This window comes from Acipenser ruthenus, chromosome 52 (assembly GCF_902713425.1).
Source record: "Acipenser ruthenus chromosome 52, fAciRut3.2 maternal haplotype, whole genome shotgun sequence".
NCBI classification, from domain to species: Eukaryota; Metazoa; Chordata; class Actinopteri; order Acipenseriformes; family Acipenseridae; genus Acipenser; species Acipenser ruthenus.
The window spans coordinates 5,941,961-5,956,168 of record NC_081240.1 but is presented as its reverse complement, the minus strand read 5'-3'; the positions used below and the strand labels follow the sequence as shown (position 1 = coordinate 5,956,168).

The 14,208-nt window shown below is 40.6% G+C and overlaps 1 protein-coding gene across 1 annotated transcript; it reads left to right on the top strand.

The window, feature by feature from the left end:
* The first annotated feature begins 3,855 nt into the window (after window positions 1-3,855).
* On the top strand, window positions 3,856-13,428 carry LOC117432936 (tripartite motif-containing protein 16-like). Its single transcript, XM_059016134.1, has 6 exons — window positions 3,856-4,506; window positions 7,599-7,694; window positions 7,956-8,189; window positions 8,344-8,503; window positions 9,034-9,099; window positions 10,524-13,428. Exons 1-6 carry the CDS (start codon window positions 3,919-3,921, stop codon window positions 11,057-11,059), a joined length of 1,680 nt encoding a protein of 559 aa, XP_058872117.1. The 5' UTR covers window positions 3,856-3,918; the 3' UTR covers window positions 11,060-13,428.
* The last annotated feature ends 780 nt before the right edge of the window (window positions 13,429-14,208 follow it).

Here is a 14,208-nt window from a genome sequence, read left to right as displayed (position 1 = left end):
GGAAGGTAAACGAGGTAGCAGCTGCAAGTAATAAACGCAGCTGCAATCGTTTACCAAGGGGTCATGCGGGATAGCATTTAGGGGCCAGAGAAACGCTAATCTTTTCCTTCGCTTGGGTTGTGTGCATGACCTAGAAGGACGTAGAGCTGCAGTAGTTACTGCCTGTGGGGAAAGAGTATTCGTGAGTGTTTGTTTGTTTGGTCTTGTCAGTAATTGTCTTGTTTATTCAATCACCAGATGGCTAAACACATTCCGGAGCTGTCGCTAAAGGCCAGCAATAAAACCCGGAACAGCACTTCAGTGTATTGTCACTATAAACTGTATCACCCACCACGAGCACTACAGCGCGCACACAGGACTGGTGACCGCGTTTGTACATTGTGGGAGAGATACATGTGTTTATTGTTTGGGACTGTAACCCTGTTCTTATCTCCGTGCAATACACATCGTTGTGTATTTCCGGGGTTTATTATTTGGTTGCCAGATCTGGATTATAAAATAAAACCCCTTTCCAAACCAGATTACAATTGTTTGTGGTTTCTCCTACACTACATCACCGCTACACCTGTTCACAATCACTAGCCACTTTGCCTCAATCAGTCTCTCTTTTTGTTGGTTCTGTACCATTCAAACCTAGTGGAGATTTTCTCAGTGATTTGACTTTTCTAACCGTCTCTCCTCTAACCGTCCTCTTCTCTTCAATCAGATACTTGTCAGCTCACACTGGACCCCAACACCGCGTATAGAAACCTCTGTCTGTCTGAAGGGAACAGAAAGGTCACATGGGGAGAGACCCAGCAATATCCTGATCACTTAGAGAGATTTAATTACTATCTCCAAGTGCTTTGCATAGAGGTTTTGTCTGGGACTCGCTGTTACTGGGAGATTGAGTGCAGTGGGGAATGGGCTGATATAGGAGTTACATATAAAGGAATCAGCAGGAAAGGATGGGATCATTCCTGTTTCCTTGGATTCAATGACAAGTCCTGGAGTTTGTCCTGCTCTGGTTCCAGTTACACTGCCTGGCACAATAACAATCACACTGCAATAACTGCCTCCCGCTCCCCCAGAATAGGAGTGTATCTGGACTTTAATGCCGGCACGATGTCCTTTCATGGTGTCTCTGACAAAATGACCCTCCTGCACAGATTCCAAACCACATTGACTGAGCTGCTCTATCCTGGATTTGAGCTTGATTATAATTCCACTGTAACAATCTGCCAGCTGAACTAGACTGTGTTGTAAGAAACCCTTTGTATTGAACTCCCTGTCTGTCCTCTCCACTCCTTGAGTGAAGGGAAAGTTCAATCTGAGATAACATTGGATGAAAGTTAGGGGGTAAAACGGCGCCACCTGCAGAGCGAAACGAGGGGAATTATTTGTTTGTTTTTTTAGCAATGAATGGGTTTCACATGAAATATGTTGATTGCCCATATATGTGAGGCAAAGTAATACTGTTGATTAGACAGAAGTACGTATCAGCCTAATAACAAGGAATAATACATCCCTTGGCAGCCCGCAGTTCAGTGAATCCAGCTGATTAATATTGCAATGCGCACGGGCAAGCGCCTCGTCATTTTTCATGGCTGTGACCCTGTATATATACAGCTGTAGTCAAAAGTTTACATACTTTAGTTTACAAAACTATTGCTTCAAAAAATCTTTCCTATAATTATTGGTTTTTGAGAAATTTCTAGAAATTATACATTTCCATTGGGGTATGTAAACTTTTGACTACAACTGTGTATATATATATATATATATATATATATATATATATATATATATATATATATATATATATATATATACACAATAGTTTTAAAGTATTACCAATATTTTTAAGCAAAATACTAAGATGTATGATACACAGCTTTTAGTGTTTACATCACTGTTGCTAAACATTGTAACAATAACACGCATCAATATCTGTGGATATGACGTGCATTGCATTATGGGTAGTGTATTACTTTGGGCTACAAACGGAGCTCTTTCTAAAAGGCACAGTCTGGTAACAAGGCGTTATTGAAATGAGAATGTGTTCTCAAGGGTTTCACTTGTTTTACTAAAGTTTTAAAAATGGCATCAATAGTCAGGGCTGTAACAGTTTTAAAAAAAGTGAAATTAAGTTTGCTTTATTGTATGTTATTTTTTGAATTTTTTTTTCTTATTCTTTGATTTCCATAAAATATGGCAAACATGTTTGTTCTGGTTTTTTCAGGTTTTTTTTATGTGATTTAATAAAACATTGAATTTAACTAACTGTGACTTTTTCTTATTTATTAATACTCGGCAACACTGTTTTTCATTAAAAACTCTTTGCCTCAGAATTTGACAAGTTCTTTGCAGAGAAACGCGCTTTTTTCTCTTTGCAGATTTCAGGAAATTTGACTGCAGATTTCCGTGGGGACCTTCCCAAAACAATGGGTTTATACTGCCATCTAGTGGCTGAAAATAAAACCTTGGCTTTGCTGTGTTGATATGATGCTGGATTCAAAATGTGCTTGACTTTTTTGAAGCGCCAAAATTAGGTCACGTAGAATGCGACTGCCCGCCTCCTCCTTTATCATGAATATTAAGTAAGCCCTTGTACTGAACATTAAAAGCAGAATGAAATAGGCGTATATTAAAATGAACTTGTTTATTTATAATATGGATCTTAAGTTTACTTTGAAGATTTGAATAGATGTATTAGTAATCGAATTGATGGAATCGTAGAATGTATATTATTGCAATAACAATGATTAATTTTCATGAGAAATCTGCATTAATGATTTAGATTCTGGTATAGTAAGCAAACTTGTTAAATTTGCAGACGACACAAAAATAGGAGGAGTGGCAAGCACTGTTACAGCAGCAAAGGTCATTCAAAATGATCTAGACAGCATTCAGAACTGGGCGGTCACATGGGAAATGACATTTATAGAGAAAAGTGTAAAGTCTTTCATGCAGGCAATAAAAATGTGCATTATAAATATCATATGGGAGATACTGAAATTGAAGAAGGAATCTATGAAAAATACCTAGGAGTTTATGTTGACTCAGAAATGTCATCATCTAGACAATGTGGGGAAGCTATAAAAAAAGGCCAACAATATGCTCGGATATATTGTGAGAAGTGTTGAATTTAAATCAAGGGAAATAATGTTAATACTTTACAATGCATTAGTAAGACCTCACCTAGAATATTGTGTTCAGTTCTGGTCACCTCGTTACAAAAAGGATATTGCTGCTCTGGAAAGAGTGCAAAGAAGAGCAACAAGAATTATCCTGGGTTTAAAAGGCATGTCGTATGCAGACAGGCTAAAAGAATTGAATCTGTTCAGTCTTGAACAAAGAAGACTACGCGGCGATCTGATTCAAGCATTTAAAATTCTAAAAGGTATTGACAGTGTTGACCCAGGGGACTTTTTCAAACTGAAAAAATAAACAGGGACCACGGGTCACAAATGGAGATTAGATAAAGGGGCATTCAGAACAGAAAATAGGAGTCACTTTTTTACACAGAGAATTGTGAGGGTCTGGAACCAACTCCCCAGTAATGTTGTTGAAGCTGACACCCTGGGATCCTTCAAGAAGCTGCTTGATGAGAATCTGGGATCAATAAGCAACTAACAACCGAACGAACAAGATGGGCTGAATAGCCTCTTCTCGTTTGTAAACTTTCTTATGTTCTTATGTAAACAGTTGTTAATATCAGTTGTTTAATTGCTAATCTTAACATTGTAATATTTGTTGGGGGATTTAGAAACGGTTTCCTGGAATAACTGATTCAGCAGTTTCTGCTCCCCCTGCTTGTCTAAACCTGGCCTCAGTCTAAGCCCCGCCTCTTAAAGCTTTACACAACTCCAGGAAATCAGCACAGTGAAGTTTTGTTTCTTGTGAAATCGTCAGTCTCTCTGTCTCACTGCAGCAGAAATGGCAGAAGCGAATATTCTGGTAGCGCATGACCAGTTTAGCTGTTCAGTGTGTCTGGAGCTATTGAAGGACCCAGTCACTACAGCATGTGGACACAGTTACTGTATGGGGTGTATTAAGAACTGCTGGGATCAGACTGATCATACAGGTGTCTACAGCTGCCCCCAGTGCAGAGAGACCTTTACCCCAAGGCCTGTTCTGCGCAGAAACACCATGCTGGCTGAAGTTGTGGAGAAATTAAAAAAGACAGGACTCAAACCTCCTCCTGCTCAAAGTTATGCTGGACCTGGAGATGTGCCGTGTGATTTCTGCACTGGGAGAAAGTTCAAAGCTGTGAAATCTTGTTTGACGTGCCTGGCCTCTTACTGTGAAACACACGTCAAGCCACACTATGAGGGGGCTGCTTTCAAGAGGCACAAGCTGATCAATGCAATTGGAAATCTGGAGCAGAAGCTTTGTGCTGAACACCAGCGATTATGTGAGGTCTTCTGTAGAACTGATCAGACCTGTATTTGCTTGTTGTGTACACAAGGTAAACACAGGAGCCATGATACAGTCTCCACTGAGACAGAAAGGACTGGGAAACAGGTAAGGGTTTGAACTATTGTGTTATAACTAACCCAGGGAAATTTAACATGTCTGTTTAAAGGTTCTGCAGTTTCTCTTTAGATCAGGCTGTAGAGGCTGAGCTACATCATACAATTAATGGGAGTTTATTAATAAATTGTATCACTGAACCACTGATTCTTTATTCATTGAGATCCATTAATATAAAAATATATAATACATTGGATCCACCATGTTTTCTGTCTTGCTTCAAATGTTCTGATAGGATTGTGCTGGCAGTGAACACAATAAGATTATAGATCTTACCTGTCATGCAAGCTCTTTCATTCACTGTATACTGTAGACTCAAATATGCAGTGTTGAAAGAAACACATGTTATATCCAATGCTCCTTTGTAAACTAAAGGGTACCAGATCTAATCACAAAGGAAGAGGGACAGCATTGTTGTTTTTAGACTGTGTACTGCCATAGATTTACAGCGGCTCCCACAAATTCTCCTCTGCTTGTGGATCGGGGGGGGGGGGGGGGGGGGGGGGGGTGCTTTATTGCTGGTATTGGGAGCTGCATGCCCCCCTTTGCCTCACCGTGTTTAAACATAATCTTTAGGCTTGAACAATACCAGCAGCGGAGCGATTAATGTGATGAACAGGAGACACTGCTGTTAAGAGCGCTGGGTTTTTAGGGTTTTTTTTATGGCGTTTTGCCATTTGTGGTGTAAAACAAAACTGTTAATGTTCTTACTCGTATAGATGTTGCATCCTCTAATATACATCGTTACAGTGCACTTTGTCATTAAATTCATGGAACAGGAAAGCACTTTTTATTGTACATGTTATATATATATATATATATATATATATATATATACAGTGCCTTGCGAAAGTATTCGGCCCCCTTGAACTTTGTGACCTTTTGCCACATTTCAGGCTTCAAACATAAAGATATGAAACTGTAATTTTTTGTGAAGAATCAACAACAAGTGGGACACAATCATGAAGTGGAACGAAATTTATTGGATATTTCAAACTTTTTTAACAAATAAAAAACTGAATTGGGCGTGCAAAATTATTCAGCCCCTTTACTTTCAGTGCAGCAAACTCTCTCCAGAAGTTCAGTGAGGATCTCTGAATGATCCAATGTTGACCTAAATGACTAATGATGATAAATAGAATCCACCTGTGTGTAATCAAGTCTCCGTATAAATGCACCTGCACTGTGATAGTCTCAGAGGTCCGTTTAAAGCGCAGAGAGCATCATGAAGAACAAGGAACACACCAGGCAGGTCCGAGATACTGTTGTGGAGAAGTTTAAAGCCGGATTTGGATACAAAAAGATTTCCCAAGCTTTAAACATCCCAAGGAGCACTGTGCAAGCGATAATATTGAAATGGAAGGAGTATCAGACCACTGCAAATCTACCAAGACCTGGCCGTCCCTCTAAACTTTCAGCTCATACAAGGAGAAGACTGATCAGAGATGCAGCCAAGAGGCCAATGATCACTCTGGATGAACTGCAGAGATCTACAGCTGAGGTGGGAGATTCTGTCCATAGGACAACAATCAGTCGTGTACTGTACAAATCTGGCCTTTATGGAAGAGTGGCAAGAAGAAAGCCATTTCTTAAAGATATCCATAAAAAGTGTCATTTACAGTTTGCCACAAGCCACCTGGGAGACACACCAAACATGTGGAAGAAGGTGCTCTGGTCAGATGAAACCAAAATCGAACTTTTTGGCAACAATGCAAAACGTTATGTTTGGCGTAAAAGCAACACAGCTCATCACCCTGAACACACCATCCCCACTGTCAAACATGGTGGTGGCAGCATCATGGTTTGGGCCTGTTTTTCTTCAGCAGGGACAGGGAAGATGGTTAAAATTGATGGGAAGATGGATGCAGCCAAATACAGGACCATTCTGGAAGAAAACCTGATGGAGTCTGCAAAAGACCTGAGACTGGGATGGAGATTTGTCTTCCAACAAGACAATGATCCAAAACATAAAGCAAAATCTACAATGGAATGGTTCACAAATAAACATATCCAGGTGTTAGAATGGCCAAGTCAAAGTCCAGACCTGAATCCAATCGAGAATCTGTGGAAAGAACTGAAAACTGCTGTTCACAAATGCTCTCCATCCAACCTCACTGAGCTCGAGCTGTTTTGCAAGGAGGAATGGACAAAAATTTCAGTCTCTCGATGTGCAAAACTGATAGAGACATACCCCAAGTGACTTACAGCTGTAATCGCAGCAAAAGGTGGCGCTACAAAGTATTAACTTAAGGGGGCTGAATAATTTTGCATGCCCAATTTTTCAGTTTTTTATTTGTTAAAAAAGTTTGAAATATCCAATAAATTTCGTTCCACTTCATGATTGTGTCCCACTTGTTGTTGATTCTTCACAAAAAATTACAGTTTCATATCTTTATGTTTGAAGCCTGAAATGTGGCAAAAGGTCGCAAAGTTCAAGGGGGCCGAATACTTTCGCAAGGCACTGTATATATATATATATATATATATATATATATATATATATATATATATATATATATATATATATATATATATATAGATAGATAGATAGATAGATAGATAGATAGATAGATAGATAGATAGATAGATTTTATCCTATCAGATGAAGCCCTGGTTATATCTGGTAGAACACGAGGGAAAGAAAGCTCTCAGATTGCTTGCCTTCTGCTTTACCTCCTTGGTCATTTCATCCCAGCAGTATTTTCTGGCTGCAAAGCATGTCACTCAATAAGGGAAGCAGCTGATTGGTTACTGACAGAAAAGATGTCCTGGAAGGTTTGGGGACAATTTCACTATACAGGTGACCCTGATAATGGAAGACAGGCTAAAAAAAATGGCTTGCAGAACTTATATTATTTTTTAATAGAAGTTTGCTAAAGCATGTGTTTCTTTCAAAACTGCACATTGTTACTGAGTTCTCGTAAATCATCCCAAGCCTAGTTCTGTGCATTCTGCTTGATCTCAAAGCAAGTCAAATGCCTGCAGCAGCTGTGTAAACAAGACTCGACACAGAAACACAAACTTTAAAAGGGGATTGCCTTTTATAATGATTGACTTTTGTGAGTCACTGTGTTTCTACACAGAAGCAGCTTGGAGAGACACAGACAGAAATACAACAGAGAATCAAGGAGAGACTGAAAGAAGTGGAGAAGCTGAAACAGGCTGTGAAGTTACTTAAAGTGGGTATTGACAAGAGGGTGTTATTATCATCATTATTAAAATAAGGAACAAACGTAATTTACAAATATCCACGAATGTTTAACACTGTTTTAGATCAGACTGAAGATATGAACTACAGTAACTTTTTATGCTTGTCTTTAGTGTAATCCAACATCTATAAGAAAATATTTCTAAAATGATAAATGGACTTGTGCAAATCTAAGGGAGTTTACAGAATATCACTGTTTGATATCATTTTGGTACTGTGTTCTTTCACTCAGAGATCTACATGCATAGAAATAAAGGAAAATGAGAAGATCTTTACTGAGCTGATCCGATCCATTGAGAAGATCCACATTGAGGTTATTGAGCTGATTGGAGCTAACAAGAAGGCTGCAGTGAATCAGGCTGAAGGACGCATGAAGAAACTGGAGCAGGAGATTGCTGAGCTAAGGAGGAGAAACATTGAGGTGAAACAGCTTTCAGAGACAGAGGATCACATCCATTTTCTACAGGTAACATCACTGCTTGTTAGAAAATCTCAAGTCCATAACTGGGACGGTTTCAGACAGAACTCTCCAATTGAATGAATCCTTGCTTTTCCCCAGGAATGTTTTGGACCCCATTCTGTTTCACTGAAAACTAATTTTCTCCACTTTCCTGTTGTAGAATTTCCAGCCTCTCTGTGCCCCTCCTGAAGCTGGAGACTTACCCAGCGTTACTGTCAATACAGACATCTATTTTGGGGCTGTGAGGAAAGCTGTATCTGAACTTAAAGACCATATTGAGGACTTCTGCAAGGAGGAATTAGTCAAAATAACCAAAACAGGTTGGTGTGAAATAGATTCCTTTGGTAGAGGAAGCAGGGAGGAGAGAGCAGGCAGCATGGAGGAGAGCATTGAAGAGGGAGCAGAGAGCAGGGAGGAGACGGGAGATAGGCAACAGGGAGGAATAAACAGGGAGGAGGGAGCATGAAGAATGGAAGAGACTGCAGGGAGGAGGGAGCATGGAAGAGGGAGGAGCATGGGGAGGGAGCATGGAGGAGGGAGCAGGGAGGATTTGATGCACAAGGGTGTCCTAATATGGACACCGTACTGTTGGGCAAAGATATGTGATGGAGAGGAATGAACACAAGACTCCAGTGCAGTGTTAGACGTGTTCACATTGACTTTGGCTGCTGCACCGATATGGAAGGAATACATATTCATTGTAATCGTGAACATCTTGAAGTACGGATTTTTACACCCTGAAATGCTGTGAATAAGCCTTGTTTCTTTTCAGATTGCTGTTTGGAGTCTTGTGTGTGTTGTGTATTAAGCCACATGTTTCAATTCCATTTCTCCCTCTTTTTCTGCCCAGTGTATGAAGTTTCAGTTTACAGTCTGCAGGCACCAGAGCCAAGGAACAGAGCTGAGTTTTTAAAATGTAAGTCTGTTTTCACTGAAACATTTGATTGAAAGATGTGTCACTCCACTGTGAGAAGAGATAACACTACAGAACAGGGAGGGGTGGAGGTTGAGGGCAGCAATTATTATTATTATTATTATTATTATTATTATTATTATTATTATTATTATTATTATTATTATTATTATTATTATTATTATTTATTAGTAATTGTGAAGCCATTAATCTACACTCCTCTCCAAGAAGTATTGGGACAGAAGAATACATGCAGAATGACTGGGGTGGGGTATTTGTTGGCTGTTTTTCCACACTTTCTCTCCCTAAATATCTTGCTATCCCTGATTAGATCATCCCAACTTTTAATGCATGTAAAACCAATTGTGGGGTAAAATGAACAGCTATCCCTCCCAGTCATCCTGTGCTTGTAGTAAATGTATATTGCAGTATCACTGCCCTTGTGGGATGGATTGCTCATTAAAATATTAGACAGATATTTGAAGAGTGGACAATATTCTATTGGAGATATTTAGTAAGCAACGGTCTGAGTGGGTAAAATGTCAAAACATACCCTGTAGGAACATTAAGTGAACTGTAATTGTATGCAGAGTTGCATTTGATTGGTTCCAATTGATGAAGTGCGATAAGATCAAGGAATTAAAATGAACAAAACAATCAAACAGAAATAGGGTTTAATTAATAGCAGCAGTTTATTGAAGACAGAAAAATAAAAAGAGAGCACTTATTTCAAAGTCAGGAATCAATCTCAAGAATTATAGATCAAAGCTATCAACCTTAAACATCACAGTCTAAATATACTTGTCTATAAAATAGCAGGGAGCATGGAGGAGGGAGCAAAGAGGAGGGTGCAGAGAGGAGGGAGCAGGGAGGAAGGACCATTGAAGGAGGAGGGAACATACAGGAGGGAGGAGGGAGGAGGGTAATTCAGGGGGGAGCAGGGAGCAGGGAAAAGGGAGGATGCAGCAAAGAGCATGGCGAAGAGAGGGGGGAGCATGAAGGAGTAAGCATAGAGAAGGAAGCAGAGAAAAGCAGCAGGGAGGATAGAGCAAAGAGAAGGGACCAGGTAAAAGGGAGGCAGTAGGGAGCAGGTAGGAGTGAGCAGGGAGTATGGAGCTAAGAGAAGGGAGCATAGAGGATAGAGCATAGAGGATAGAGGGAGCATGGAGCAGGGCAGAGGGAGCATAGAGCATGGAGGAGGTGGCAGGAGGGAGGAGTGAGCATGGAGCAGGGAGGAGAGAGCAGGGAGGAGGGAGCATAGAGGAGAGAGCAGGGAGAAGGGAGGAGTGAGCATGGAGGAGGGTGCAGGGACTAATGAAGCAGGGAGGAGGGAGTGATTTGAGGATGCAGAACCTTGACTGTTGATTTTCTCAGTGATTTAACTTTTCTAACCGTCTCTCCTCTACCGTTCTCTTCTCTTCAATCAGATTCCTGTCGGCTCACACTGGACCACAACACAGCGCATAAAAACCTCCGTCTGTCTGAAGGGAACAGAAAGGTGACCCAGAAAAGAGAGACCCAGCGATGTCCTGATCACTCAGAGAGATTTGACTACTGGCCCCAAGTGCTTTGCAGAGAGGGTTTGTCTGGGACTCGCTGTTACTGGGAGATTGAGTGCAGTGGGGGAGGGGCTTCTATAGGAGTCACATATAAAGGAATCGACAGGAAAGGAGGGGATCGTTCCTGTCTTCTTGGATGTAATGACAAGTCCTGGAGTTTGTTCTGCTCTGACTCTAGTTTCTCTGCCTGGCACAATAACAATCACACTGCCATAACTGCCCCCCGCTCCCACAGAATAGGAGTGTATCTGGACTTTAATGTTGGCACTCTGTCATTTTATGGAGTCTCTGACACAATGACCCTCCTGCACAGATTCCAAACCACATTCACTGACCTGCTCTATCTTGGGTTTAGACTTGATTGGTTTTCTGATTCCACTGTAACAATCTGCCAGCTGAACTAGACTGTTTAATGTTGTAAAAGCCCAATTGAACTGTACTGTACTAAATGAAACCTGGAACATTTCCATTTGAAACACACCCAATAAAACACAGACATGACATTGGTACACTAACAAACAGTGTCACCAATAATACATGTTAGGAAGTGAAGATGAAATGCATGAAGCGGTCTCAAGTGCCATTATCCCACAGCGATACACACTCTGGAGTTTCATACTGTTATTATACAACGGCTATGAGAGCAATGGAAATTAAAAACAACTCACACATATAGGATTAAAGAGAGCCCTGGCGATGTTCTGAGAGATCAACACCACTATGATGTCACATAATGAATGAATAGCAGGACAATCCTTGCCATTGTATAATAAGATGCATTCATCCCACAGCCCTCTTGTGTTAGGGTAACGTGTCCCCTGTCACATTATTAGTGTCTATTCTGTGTCTAGGTGATGGTTTGACAGGGATAGGGTCTCTCTTGTCCTTTCCAGCCACATTCCTACATTCCCAGAAACCAGCACCCTCATTGGATGACTAATAAACACTCAGATCAATTAAAAAGTAGCTGATTGATTCACCTGTAAGGCAAGTAATAATAAAATATACTGAGATTCAAAAGAAATGTATCACTTATATTTGAACATCAAAAGAAACTTACCACTTATATTTGGATAAAATTCATTAGATGTGATTGAAAAATGACAAACTCTGTTTTAGAGCAGATGCAGTGACTTTTTATTGTGTGGATTAACAATTGACATCACAGAGATGCTGCAAAATGATCTGTCAATCTTGGGCAGGTGTTGTGACTCTTGGTCTCCCAGTTCATGGCATGTCATTGACAGAGTGTGTCTGGTTATACCATCTCGCCAGGTTTGAAATTGCTGGCTGTGAGCACCCAAGGCGACGAGCCACAGCACGCTGCCCTAGTCCAGCCTCCAACATGCCAATCACACGAAGGCGCTGCTGTCTTGACAGATGTGGCATATTGTTTTTTTTTGTGATTTTGTTTATTGCTTTAGAGCAGATGCAGTGACTTTTTATTGTGTGGATTAACAATTGACATCACAGAGATGCTGCAAAATGATCTGTCAATCTTGGGCAGGTGTTGTGACTCTTGGTCTCCCAGTTCATGGCATGTCATTGACAGAGTGTGTCTGGTTATACCATCTCGCCAGGTTTGAAATTGCTGGCTGTGAGCACCCAAGGCGACGAGCCACAGTACGCTGCCCTAGTCCAGCCTCCAACATGCCAATCACACGAAGGCGCTGCTGTCTTGACAGATGTGGCATATTGTTTTTTTTTGTGATTTTGTTTATTGCTTTAGAGCAGATGCAGTGACTTTTTATTGTGTGGATTAACAATTGACATCACAGAGATGCTGCAAAATGATCTGTCAATCTTGGGCAGGTGTTGTGACTCTTGGTCTCCCAGTTCATGGCATGTCATTGACAGAGTGTGTCTGGTTATACCATCTCGCCAGGTTTGAAATTGCTGGCTGTGAGCACGCTGCCCTAGTCCAGCCTCCAACATGCCAATCGCACGAAGGCGCTGCTGTCTTGACAGATGTGGCATATTGTTTTTTTTGTGATTTTGTTTATTGCTTTAATTCAAGCTTGCAATTCAACAGCTGAAATCACTCCATATCCAGTGTCCAATCAACTGTCTCACTAATTAGGTGGTTAAGTGCATATGCTTCAGTCATAGTCATCGAGTGATTAAAAAGAAACCAAAAAACATTTCGTCAATGTCCATCATTTACATACCTTATTTTTGTTTTAAACAAATGTGTTATAATAGTGATAAGTTTCTTTTGATGCTCAGTATACATTCAATTACAATTTATGGGGCCGCCATATTTTAGTGGCTATGGCGCTGCCATAAATGTGATTGAATCCAGGCCGTAGTGTGAGGGAGAAGTGACGTTTCCAATGTTTCCTGTGTTTACCTGCTTCACCACTGGCTGACTTGTCACACTCTTATAAAATAGAAATTCAATTCAGTTTAAATTCAAATGAAGGTATTTTCCCTTTTCAAACAATTGCTGTTTCATTCTTAAATGGCAAAGTATTTTGCATCTATATTAAGATGAAAATATACAGGCCACAGCACATCAGCACACCACGTAGTTGACAGTAATAAATGTGTCTGTGGTGTGATTTCTCCTAATAGGCATGAACTGTGCATTCAGACTGATACGGTGTCTGATTGACCCCTGTCTTCTCACAGCCACATTCACTCTTCTTGGGATGATTACCAGGGTCTGAATCTTCTTCATACAATGACCCCAAAGATGTGCATTATTTTCCAGATGACATTTCGGATTAAGAGAAGTATACAGAAAGGTGTGAAAGGAGTGAGCTCTGACTTTTCAGTCAAGATCACAGAGATAAGTTGATATTTCACTTGTTCTCACTCTCCACAGATATGCAAGTATACTATGCGTTAGATTTTCTGTCTGGCAAAAATAAACTCTGTTTCAGATGAAGAGAGCTGGTAAACTCATGGGTAACTTTACATGTGCAATGCAGGCCCTTCAAGGTTCATTTGTGATTTTTTTATTTCAACTCCATCATGCGTCTTCCTTATGTTTCATTATTACTGAGTTTCGATTTATTTTAAAGTCTACCATTTCCCAGAAGAGTACCCTGCTGCAGCACTCTCCCAGCGAGACATCATGAGACAAGAGCACAGGTTCAGAGCACCCTGCTGCAGCACTGTCCCAGCGAGCCATCATGAGACAAGAGCACAGGTTCAGAGCACCCTGCTGCAGCACTGTCCCAGCGAGCGATCATGAATCAAGAGCACAGGATCAGGGTACAGGAGGAAAAAACACTGTATGAAAAAACCTTTATAATAGAAATAAACCAAAGAAACAAAACTATTTTGTCTTTGCAGAATTAGATGCAGGTGCTTCTGCTGAGAATAGCCACCTCAGTGACAGTGCACTATATTGTAAGAACACACACTCTGTCAGATGCAAAGCGCTGTGAGCTTTTCATACAGCCATGGCAGCCTCATGAGAAATATGCTTCCCCAAAGCAGAAGACCTCACACAACAAAGCTGGGTCATTTAGGAGGAAATGGCTCACAGTTTTCTTGGTTGCTTTATTCAGCAGTTGATGACGGAGCCAACTGCAAATACTGCATA

Excerpts from the sequence above, each read along its gene's own strand:
- LOC117432936 (XM_059016134.1), top strand. The coding sequence starts at position 3,919 with ATGGCAGAAGCGAATATTCTGGTAGCGCATGACCAGTTTAGCTGTTCA. Across the intron at positions 8,190-8,343 it reads ATCACATCCATTTTCTACAG|AATTTCCAGCCTCTCTGTGC; the intron begins GTAACATCACTG and ends TTCCTGTTGTAG. Across the intron at positions 9,100-10,523 it reads CAGAGCTGAGTTTTTAAAAT|ATTCCTGTCGGCTCACACTG; the intron begins GTAAGTCTGTTT and ends CTCTTCAATCAG.